Source organism: Thermoascus crustaceus (assembly GCF_041956765.1).
Source record: "Thermoascus crustaceus strain CBS 181.67 unplaced genomic scaffold VTN00scaffold_7, whole genome shotgun sequence".
Lineage (NCBI taxonomy): Eukaryota > Fungi > Ascomycota > Eurotiomycetes > Eurotiales > Thermoascaceae > Thermoascus > Thermoascus crustaceus.
The window spans coordinates 524,632-535,178 of record NW_027192533.1 but is presented as its reverse complement, the minus strand read 5'-3'; the positions used below and the strand labels follow the sequence as shown (position 1 = coordinate 535,178).

The window sequence follows — 10,547 nt, the reverse complement described above, 5'->3', positions numbered from 1 at the left end:
CGTACACCTTATCTCTTACGTCGATGTTGTTGAACGTCAACTCTTACCTTGAAGACACTGCTGATACCCCTATAGAATCCAAAGCTCCTCGAACCTTTAGAGAATGGATTACAGCCTTTATCGAAAACGACGAGGAGGAAGAGGCAAATTATCTTGCCCAGTTGTACAGGCAGAGAGCTGAAGAGGAAGATGACGAATTTCTGGCAACTGGCGCTGCACGCCGTCATGAAAGCGACCACCATCACCATGATGGCTACTATGACGAACTAGAACTCGAGATTGACGAGAGCTTTCTGGAAGGTCTCATCATTGTTGTCTTGGCAGCAACCCTTCTGATCCTCGTATATGTGAGGCAGCAGCGGAACAGACAGAGAGAGAACCAGAATGCCGCCGCCGCAGGTGCAGCTCCTGCGGGTCAGGCCGGTGCTAATGACCGCGGGTTCTTCCCACGACCTGGAGAGCCTGAGTTTGGGCAATGGGTGGCGGGCGGCGTAGGGCATTGATTCCTAGATGATGAATTTTGCTTCTTTTGTGTTGTCTCTATTAGCATGTTTTTTAGGAATTTAGAATAACTAGTTCATGATGACTTTGTTTCTGGTTGTGCGACTGTGGTTGATGTATAAATACCTATATTAGCTAAATATGTGATTTGCAGATCTGAGCAACGATCTCAGATTTATGGAATTGACGCAGCAATCACGCATATGATAGACATCACACAGAAGACCAACCATTAACCAATCAATGACCGCTAGATATAAGGTGCCGTCTCGCGCCGCGTCGCGTCCTGGGAGCACTCCCCCCAGCGGCACCCCATATTTCACTCACAACGCAACCTAGAAACAGAACCTGGGGCTCCTAGCTCCGCAGTTTATCCGTGAGAAATATTAGCTAGGAGGCCCGGGTTCGAATCTTCGCTGCGGCCAAGGTGAAGCAAGTGAGATATTTATCCCAACCTGCTAACAGTCCGATGAAGCTGCGGCTGGTAGGATCAAGCAAAACCCCTGCCTGCCAGAAAAAAAATAGGCGGGGGTTTTCGTAGCGCCTCATGGTGTGAGCTTTTTTATCGCTCGTTTATTGTTCTCTTATGTTGAATTAGACAAGTTGGTTCTATATTAGTCCATTGTCGTATGTATACGGCATGCCACGTGACAATCTGGGGTCTTATCGATAAGAGATCCGCGGCGGAAGTCTCCCGAAACCCGCATCTGGACCAAAACTCGCGCGGAGTACTTGACAGCGCAACCACATCCATCCTTGCTATTTAATTCACAATGAGACTGTTGATGACTGCTTAATCCAAGCAATTGAGAACATGTGACATGAAACCATGAGCCACAGTCCAATGGCTCACCTCGCGCATAACCCGAAACGGCGTCGTCTCGACCAGGCGGCTTCGACGCTCTCCAAGCCGTTCAAGTCGCCTCTCCGCACGCCGCTGAAGAAGCACGACGAGAAGCAGGGCAATCCCCTTTCAGATACGCCTCAGAACAAGGACGATGCCACGGATAGTTCAAGACCCCAGCCTGATGAAGAAAAGAAACCGGCCGTCGACGACGCAGACCCGACTTTGACCTCGACACCGTTGAAGAAGCCTAGTAGTACCTCTACTTCCACGACGCCGGTCTACAAGACCCCCCTACCCCCAACCCTCCGCAAACGAAAATCCCTCGTCTCCCCCTTATCTTCCTCGCCATCAATAACCACAACCTCCGACCCGGTCCTCTCTTCCCTCCAGAAACAGCACACCGCCCTGCAATCCCGCCTCTCCGCGCTCCGCTCCGAGCTCGACACCGCACAGCAAGCGCTCCGGATCGAGTCATCGGCGAAAGACGAAGAGCTCGAGGCCCTCATTAGGAAGTGGAGATCCGTCAGTCAGGATGCGGCGGAGGAAGTGTTCGCGGGGGCGAGGGAGAGGGTGCTTCGGATGGGAGGGGTCGGGGCTTGGAGGGAGCGGATGAGACGGGGGAGGGAGAGGTGGGATGATGCTGCAGACGGGGGGGTTGGAGTCGGGGAGGACTGTGGGGGTGGGAGTGATGTCGATGACGAGGAGGAGTTGGAGAGGAGGAGGGCGGAGGTGGTGGATCGGGTTGAGTTCGGTGAAGAAGAGAAGGGGCAGAAGAAGAAAGAGGATGATGATGATGGGGGTGCGGACGATGAGGTAGGGACTTTTCTTATTCCTATTTCTCTTCACTTTGACTTTGAGGATGCTAATAATGGTGTCGCGAGCAAGTCCTTCACGATGGACATGATGCTCAAGTTCCTGAACATCGACCTTGACCTGATCGGGTTCGATAAAGTCAACCAGCGATGGATCAAGGACTGAGACTGAGACTGAGACTGGACTGGAACATCCGCGATCAAGTGGACGCCATACGGAATGTGCCAATACTCCCTCCCCAACAAAAGGCGTCGAGTTTGGAGCTCGTCTGAGACCATGGCAGGTAGCATGATCATATCTACCTACCTAGTCACGACTACGACATGCGATAATACTATATAGTTTAAGGTTACCAAGTACGAATTTTACATCCACACTGCTACGACATGTGTCTGTTGCTGATCGATCTTAGAGAACACCAGGTTATCCAACCTAATTACATACAATCCCCATGGGAGGAAGGAATACCGTCTCTGCGACTCCCTCCTTCCCACTCGAACATGAACCTGACCGAATCAATCCTACCTACAATATTCCGGGCTAGCTATATCGCTATATCTGGAGTAATACCTACTAATTTGAGAAATTCGTTATTTACTTATTAATACGATTGTATGTATAATTTAACCAAAGCAATCAGCTCTGGAGGGAGGGCAAAGGTTCTATGATTATTGTTTCTTAGAATTCCCAGGCCTTTTAACTGGCTCATGTTTGTTCTTTTTTAAATTCTTGTTTCTATAATATTTAGGTATCCGTCCTATCAACTAGAAAGAAAAAAAATAACTACACCGCTTATCGTATCATGTCATAGTAATACCCAAAGAAAAGGCAAAGACAGTGGGAGACAACGAACAAACCCAGTGCTCGAGCACATCCCACACCCCATCTCCCTCTCTATCAGTTATTTAGTTTGGTTTCACCTCACTTGGGGTTCCGAAGCTCAAATCACCTGACGTAGAGTCCATAGCGTCCACTCATCTCATCTTCATCGAGTATACGCCTTCTGCAACTGCTTCGCGATGGTCTGCAGCTGGATGTTACTCGTGCCCTCGTAGATGGCGCCGATCTTGCTGTCGCGGAACATCTTCTCCGCGATGCCCTCGCGCACGAAGCCCATGCCGCCCATCCACTCGACGGCGGAACCGGCCACGCGGCCGGCGACCTGCGACGCGTACAGCTTCGCCATGGCGGCGTCGGTGACGAAGTCCTGGCCGGCCTCCTTCTTGCGCGCGGCGTTGTAAACCAGGGCCCGGGCGGCGGCGATCTCGGTGTAGGCCTGGGCGAGCTGGTGCTGCATGCCCTGGAAGGTGCCGATGAGCTGGCCGAATTGCTTGCGGTCGTTCCAGACGTAGCTGTTTGTTGTCAGCTTTTTTCTTTTGCTAATATGAATTGGAATGGGGCTTTTTTGACACCAGTTCACATTTGAGACTGATGATAGGGAAACAACTCACCCGGCAGCGTTCTCCCAAGCGCCCAAAGCCAGACCAGTCATCTGCGCAGCAATACCGATGCGGCCCTCATTCAGGATGCTAATGGCGTACTTGTATCCCTGGCCCTCCTCGCCCAGGAGGTTGCTCTTGGGGATCTCGACGTCGTCGAAGTTGAGCACGCAGGTGCTGCTGGCGCGGATGCCCAGCTTCTTCTCCTTCTTGGCGATGCTGAAACCGGGGGTGCCCTTCTCGACGATGAAGGCGCTGATGCCCTTGTACCCCTTGCTGGGGTCGAGGTTGGCGAAGACGATGAAGAATCCGGCCTCCATCGAGTTGGTGATCCACATCTTGGACCCATTGAGCTTGTACCCGTCCGCCGTCCTCTCCGCCTTGGTCTGCAGCGCGAAGGCGTCCGAACCCGATGCCGGTTCGGACAGACAGAACGAGCCCACAGTGCCCGTGGCCAGCTTGGGCAGCCAGGTGCGCTGGGCGTTGGCGTCGCCGTACCTCATGATGGAGGTGTTGACGAGGGTGTTGTGGACGTCCACCATGACGCTGACGCTGGGGTCGACCCGTGCCAGCTCCTCGATGGCCACGATGGCCGCCGTGAAGTTCATCCCGGCCCCGCCGTACTCCTCGGGGATCTCGATGCCCATCAGCCCTTGCTCGAACAGCTGCTCCACCACGGCCGGGTCCATGGTCTCCGCTTCATCCATCTCCCGGACCTTGGGCCCGACCTGCTCCTGGGCGAATTTGGAGACTTGCTCGGCCATCAGAGCCTCCGTTTCGGATAGAAGGGTGATCGGGGTGGGGGTGAGGTTGGACAGGTCGACATCCCGCCGGCGGGGAGTGGTAGTGAATGTGCGAGCGCTGGAAAAAGCAAAGGAAAGATAGACCATCAGCATATCCAATTCAGCGCGGACTAATACAGAATTCAAAGGACATAATTAGGATAGATACCATTGCAGCGATCGAGTAGGGAGCGTCCGCCTCGCAGAGAGCAGACTGGATGTAGTAGCAGAGCGGGACAGTGGCCGCAGCGCGCGGGCAAGGGAGGCCATTGTGGGAAGAGGAGCGCGGGAGGAGAGGTGAGACTGAGGGGAGAGAGAGAGAGAGAGATCAAGGAGACCTGCGATAACGCATGGAAGAAAGATAGCGGACTCTTGTAGATGGCCGTACTACTTATGCCGTAGGTCACCTGTTTGGGCTTGCGGAGACCCCAGATGCGGCGCCGAGGCGGCGAGAGCCTCGGTTAACCGCGGCGCCTGGAGACCTCGGTGCGGCCGGTCATCGGCCTGGAAACGATATCAGAGCGAGCAGAGAAGCTGTGAAGCTGTTAAAAGAATATAGTTAAAAAACACCAATGGTCCTTTACCGCCTTGCAAGTTATTTTTGTAGAGTGATGCAGAGTCGATCTGCAATTCCGGAGCTTCTCCCCACGACCATCTGCTTCAGCAGAACATGTGAAGTGGCGGCCACCAGCTGGAAGCATGTACCCATGGGACGGTGGCCGGTATAGTTGAAAAAAACAAGGTTGGGACGAGCAGAGAAGCATTATTTATGCAGTAGTTGAGGAATATCGATGCGGGCATGATCCAAACAGACAAGATCGTCCTCCCCGGTCGTATCTCGGGCATGGTTAGCAGTAGCTGTGTGCGGTGTAGTTGGAGCACGGGGAATAGTGAGGTAGCTCGAGTGGTCGGCAGGGAGGAAGCACTTGAGGACTCGATTGCAAGAGCAAGAGGTTATTTTCGACGTCGTGAAGTGGCAGCTTTCTGGCCTGCAGATGTACAGTACAGTGTCCAGCATGGTGAAACGCCCGCTACGGTACTCTCAGCCGGGGTTGTCCCTTGCCCGGATCCTTTTTCTTCTTCCCAGTCCTGCTCCTTCTTCCACGCGTCTTCTCTCCCTCTACCAAGTAGTACAGTACATCATACGGATACATTTCCCTCTGGTTCATCCTGCAAGCCTCCAGGTCCAGACAGGAGACCGTCTCCCTCCGCAGTGGAGCAGCCAGAGGCCCAAACCGCCAACTGGGGCCGCGCCCGAAGCCGCGGACAAGCTTGCAGCGATCCGGCCCCAGCCAGCCTCACGGATTCTGATGGCCGCCGATCTTACAGATACCTCGACTCCATCCAACTTTAAAAGAGGTCCGGCACCATGCGTCCGTCTTCCTCTTCCCTCACCATCTGTCAATTTTCACATGTCTGTTTCCTTCTTCTGGCGGCACAGAGCCACCCGGAGACATGCGCCCCTCGACATCCGATTCCATCGAGCCTGACGTGCGTGACAGCTTCTCAACGGACTTCTTCTCCATGTGGCTGACCTGCTTCGCGTCAGGGTAACGACAGTGCCAGCGATCTTAACTCGGACGATTCCTCCAACATAGACACGGCCTCGTTGATCTCCGATGTTCGAAGATACCAGTGCGTAGATGGCTTTATTGCTCAGGTGCTAGACAGGACAGTCGCTGATATCAGGCCAGCTTTGAGGTACATAGCTAGTAGACTGCAGATACAGAGTGCTAAGCACTGCAGAATGGACGCCGGTACCACGCATACCAGGCAGGCAAATATCTTTGGGTACGAAACTCATTCCCCCTGCGAGCCAGAGCGCAAGCATTTGGGCAACTTGGGAACACAAGCTGACATCCGTTCCTAAAAGCCCAACGACGAAGAGGAGCAGACACGGCTGGATCTGGTGTGATGTCCCGATAATAACGGTGCCGGCATGGATGCTGATTCCATGCCCAGTTTCATCACATCCACTTGCTTCTCCTAGATGGCGCGCTCTATCTAGCTCCGATTGACTCCGAGCCAAGACACGTGCTCGATGTTGGAACTGGAACAGGTATTATATAATTACCTAACTACGTTCAACTGGCTTTGTCTCCTATCATCGTTTACTAAGCACGAACAGGTATTTGGGCTCTCGAGTTCGCATAGTAAGGATATGCTCAGCAGGCCTGCTTGCGCAGCAACATACTAACACCTTGAAAGTCAATATCCGAACGCAGATATAATAGGTATCAGTTCTGATGCTATGATCCTATCTTCTACGGCTGATGACGCCAGGGGTCGACCTCAGTCCGATCCAACCGTCATGGTAAGGAAACCTTGAACCTCTGGCTGATCCGGCTCATTTGATACTGAACTTAGATCCCCAGGGCACCCGCGAACTGCAACTTCATCGTAGATGACGTGGAGCTGAACTGGTCCTATGGATATCTGAAATTTGATTTCATCCACGTGAGGGGCATGGTCGGCTGCATTGCCGACTATGGCCGCCTCTACCAACAAGCCTTCGACCATCTTACTCCGGGCGGCTGGATTGAGGTGGTGGAATTTGAGACTCTGATCCGCAACAACGAGCCCTGTGACGAATCAAGGATGAGGCATACTAATATGTGGCTTGAATACATTGACCAGGCCACCTCGAGTATCGACAAGCCAGTCCGAGTGGCCGCGGACCAGAGACAGCATCTGATCGACGCCGGATTTGAGGGCGTCACCGAATCCGTCTACAGGCTTCCTTTCGGCACCTGGCCAAAGGATCCTAAGCTCAAGGAGATCGGACGATACCAGCTGGCGCAGATGCTGCAGGCAGTCGATTCTGCGTCGCCGGCTATCTTCACGCGCATCTTGGGCTGGGACACCGCTAGGCTCGAGCGCCTGACGACGGCTGTGAAAAAGGAGTTCCTGGATGGATCGTTGCATTTATTTTGCAACCTTCATTTCGTATACGGTAGGAAGCCAACGACGTGAACAGGCAGTGGATGTTTCAATTTTTGAGATTACCTTAGGTACACTGCACATGCCGTCCCATCACAAGTCTGGCGCCCATGTAGTTAGCTCGAGTAGCAATTCAATTGCTGGAGCTTATGATTCGAGAGCGCGTGGGGGGTTGAATGGAGCTGGACATCAATGGCAGGGAAAGCCAATTATGATCGGAGATGCTGTGGAGACGGCACTGAAACAGTATCAGTCTGGGAGGTATTCCAGATGATGATAACGATGAATAAGAATATGCTTCTTCTGTCTTGATTCCTGGAATGTTCTCAACCCCTTAGAACACTTGGTAGTACATACTCCGCACGAGGACTGCGTAAAGCAGCCCGCCACAGCTCCCTGCCAAGACACGGCGGTGCGCGTTGATCGTGGCGCAGCAGCGCGGGAACGCCGCCAAGCATGTCAAAGGAGAAGCGCCGAGCTGCCTGTGGGCGCTTATATCCTTTGACACGCTCCCTCCCCCCCCTCCGTCCTCGATTTTTTCTCTTTCTCTCCTCATTCCTTAACTTCGGGAGTCGTTTCTTTCATTCTCAGGGCTGTCTTTGATCGGAAAGGGTTGTTTCTTTATCTGCTCTCCTTCAACGACGTCATCATAAAACCCCCCGCAATCCTCCCCGCCCCGCTACCGGTATACCATTTCCTCGAAAGTCTCCAAAGTATCTTATCAACAGCCCCGGAGTCACTCCTGCGCACGGTCGCAGCGTCGGAATTATGTCCTCCACGCTCAATGACCCCCGCCTTCTCTACAGCATCAGCAACATCCGGGCCTTCCATCTGCAGCATGGTGAAGAGCAGGATCTCACGCCGTCGGGTCCCCAGACCCTCTCCCTCCTGATGGTTCCAACTTCATCCAGTTACCCCGGCTCCGTGCAGCCAGGGAGCCAAGCTCCACCACCAGAAGAAGATTTCTATCTCCATCTGCATCTGCCCCCGGAGCTGGACATGCCCCTGCCCGCGACAACCCAAATCTACCACCAGCCGCCCAGCAGCTATTTGATCCCGCGTTGGGATCTTGGACCCGATTCGGGCGCATTCATACGCATTCAGTTTCCTGGAATAGGTACAGGGCCTGGTAAGGTGACGCAGGAGGATGTCGACACGTTCGAGACCATCCTCGCACAGTGCACGGCGTTCCTCGAACGTGCAGCTCCGCCAAAGGGGCATGCTCCTTATAACCCAGCAGACTATGCTCCCGGGGAAGGCTACATCTCATCTTCCGACGCCAAGCCTGGTAGCTCTCAGCAGTCTGGGGGTTCTCATGGGCAGATCGTGCTTATAGATGAAGAGGACGGGAGCGTTGTAGGTGAGCTGACGGATGGATACAACGTCGTGGAGAAACCTGATGTGAAGCCTGGATCGAAAAGTGAGTTAATATTTCATATGTTTATGAGATGTTTTCTAACGACATGTTCTAGAGCCCGTTGAGATTCAGCTCCCTGCGGAAGGCGAAGGCAACCAGATCAGCGTCAGCAACGTTTCCGACGAGTATCTCCGTATGGCACAGCATCCGGCATACAAGGACTCGACGATCGTCCAGACCTCTGCAATGGCATCACGCCTGATTGTTACCGGTTCAACATATCTCGCCAACGCCCTGACCAGTGGAGCCGATGCCTTCACGAGAAAGACGAGGCCGAACCCCAAGCCCGTGACGTTCTCGCCAACCACGCAAGCTCACCTCCGCAAGATAAACAGCATCTCACAGACCGCAGCGGATATTTCCGCCAAGACAGTCGGCCAAGTAAGCAAGGTCGCACAGAACTTTGGCGCGTCTATGACCCGGCGGAAGGAGAATGGCAAGGAGAGGGGTCTCGACGGGAAGCCAGCCGGTTACAAGCCCGGTATCTTGAACAAGTCGCTGATCGCCTTCTCCACCTTGACGGACGGCATCGAGCAGGGTGCGCGAAATGTACTGAGCTCTAGCTCCGCGGCTGCTACCACGATCGTCGGCCATCGCTACGGACCGGACGCTGGGGCTGCTACAGCGGACATCACAGGTGGAGTCAAGAACGTCGGCTTGGTGTACATCGACGCCTCTGGGGTGAGCCGCAAGGCGATCCTCAAGTCCGTGGCGAAGGGTATGGTGGTCGGACGCATGCGTGACGGGAAGCAGGTGGTCGTCGGCGGTGGTGACGGCGGCCAGGTAACAACGGGCAGACCAAACGGCGGACTTCAACCAGATAGTGGACTTCGGGCTCGCAGCCGAAGCCCTGCTGCCATGGGTGGTCGCGACCCTGTTGCTCGACGTCCGTCGCCGACCCCTACGCCGCCTCCAGCATACGGCGCTTCTCAGGGCACCCGCTCCCTAGGCGGGACCCCGATGTCTGGGGTCAAGCGCTAGGGTTGTATATCTGGGCTATACGTATCAGCTCCGTTTCCTCGGGGGTTATGCCGCTGGTAATCATAATGTTTTGTCGATATAGACGGTTCACTGGTTAAGCTGTATGTATGTAAACGGCAGTGTCGGTCGGTATCATGGATAATCAGGTCAGGTCAGGTTAGGTCTTTTTTTGATTCTGTTAGTTGGTTTGGTTTGGTTTGGTTAGGTTAGTTACAGTATGGGGGCCTGCTGTGGATGTTTATTTTATGAAATGATATATATCACATGGGATGAAGGTTGCGATAAGTTTATTTATTTATTTTTTCCCCTTTCAATTCGCAGTCCTTCTTCTTTCCGTTTTGGGAAGCTTTGGAGGAGTTTTGCACTGCACATACTGTAACGACGGGCCTAAGACTTCTTAGGCGGAGGATCGTTGGGTTTATCTTGAAGGACAGAAGACAAGGAAAAGATAGATGATGAGTCGTTACTAGCAATGTTAACTCTAGGATTGCTATTTGAGTTGACCACGGGGTCCTAATCCCCATGGTTAAGGAGCGTCTTATATACATGTTGAACTCTGCTTCGGAAATACCTATCCGGTGGATCATAACCATGGATGGATCAAGGGTCAGGTTGGATCAAGAGGTCGGACGGATCAAAGGTCCTGATGGATCATGGCCATCGCTCTTGATCCATTGTCACGTGATAGATTCTCCCCCTCACTGTCTTATCGGAGATTCCTAGGCTGTGCCATAACACATACAATACAATGTCCAGGTCTAACATAAGATTTATGTACTGCATGTACCTGTACATATATTGAATGGAGGCACTAGTGTTACGATCAG

At 53.3% G+C, this 10,547-nt stretch overlaps 5 protein-coding genes across 5 annotated transcripts in view; 4 read left to right on the top strand and 1 right to left on the bottom strand.

Moving 5' to 3' along the window:
* VTN00DRAFT_9216 (uncharacterized protein) overlaps positions 1 to 503 on the top strand; it is a gene marked incomplete at both ends in the record, with an annotated part of 3,160 nt that extends 2,657 nt beyond the window's left edge. The window contains one exon of the mRNA XM_069436152.1: positions 162 to 503. Within this exon, the coding sequence (XP_069284801.1) occupies positions 162 to 503 (342 nt within the window). The remainder of the gene's footprint in view (positions 1 to 161) is intronic.
* An 827-nt stretch (positions 504 to 1,330) lies between these two features.
* Positions 1,331 to 2,326, top strand: VTN00DRAFT_9215 (uncharacterized protein; the record flags this gene model as incomplete). Its single annotated transcript, XM_069436151.1, has 1 exon — positions 1,331 to 2,326. The coding sequence occupies one exon, from the start codon at positions 1,331 to 1,333 to the stop codon at positions 2,324 to 2,326; it is 996 nt and encodes a 331-aa protein (XP_069284800.1).
* Positions 2,327 to 3,146: 820 nt separating this feature from the next.
* VTN00DRAFT_9214 (uncharacterized protein) lies at positions 3,147 to 4,652 on the bottom strand (the record flags this gene model as incomplete). Its single annotated transcript, XM_069436150.1, has 3 exons — positions 3,147 to 3,513; positions 3,613 to 4,461; positions 4,552 to 4,652. The coding sequence occupies 3 exons, from the start codon at positions 4,650 to 4,652 to the stop codon at positions 3,147 to 3,149; spliced, it is 1,317 nt and encodes a 438-aa protein (XP_069284799.1).
* A 1,185-nt stretch (positions 4,653 to 5,837) lies between these two features.
* On the top strand, positions 5,838 to 7,355 carry VTN00DRAFT_9213 (uncharacterized protein; the record flags this gene model as incomplete). The annotated part of the gene is made up of 10 exons (XM_069436149.1): positions 5,838 to 5,873; positions 5,932 to 6,017; positions 6,077 to 6,083; positions 6,129 to 6,173; positions 6,256 to 6,291; positions 6,345 to 6,441; positions 6,511 to 6,535; positions 6,591 to 6,616; positions 6,666 to 6,696; positions 6,758 to 7,355. 10 exons carry the CDS (start codon positions 5,838 to 5,840, stop codon positions 7,353 to 7,355), a joined length of 987 nt encoding a protein of 328 aa, XP_069284798.1.
* A 735-nt stretch (positions 7,356 to 8,090) lies between these two features.
* On the top strand, positions 8,091 to 9,720 carry VTN00DRAFT_9212 (uncharacterized protein; the record flags this gene model as incomplete). The annotated part of the gene is made up of 2 exons (XM_069436148.1): positions 8,091 to 8,742; positions 8,795 to 9,720. 2 exons carry the CDS (start codon positions 8,091 to 8,093, stop codon positions 9,718 to 9,720), a joined length of 1,578 nt encoding a protein of 525 aa, XP_069284797.1.
* Between the last annotated feature and the right edge of the window lie 827 nt (positions 9,721 to 10,547).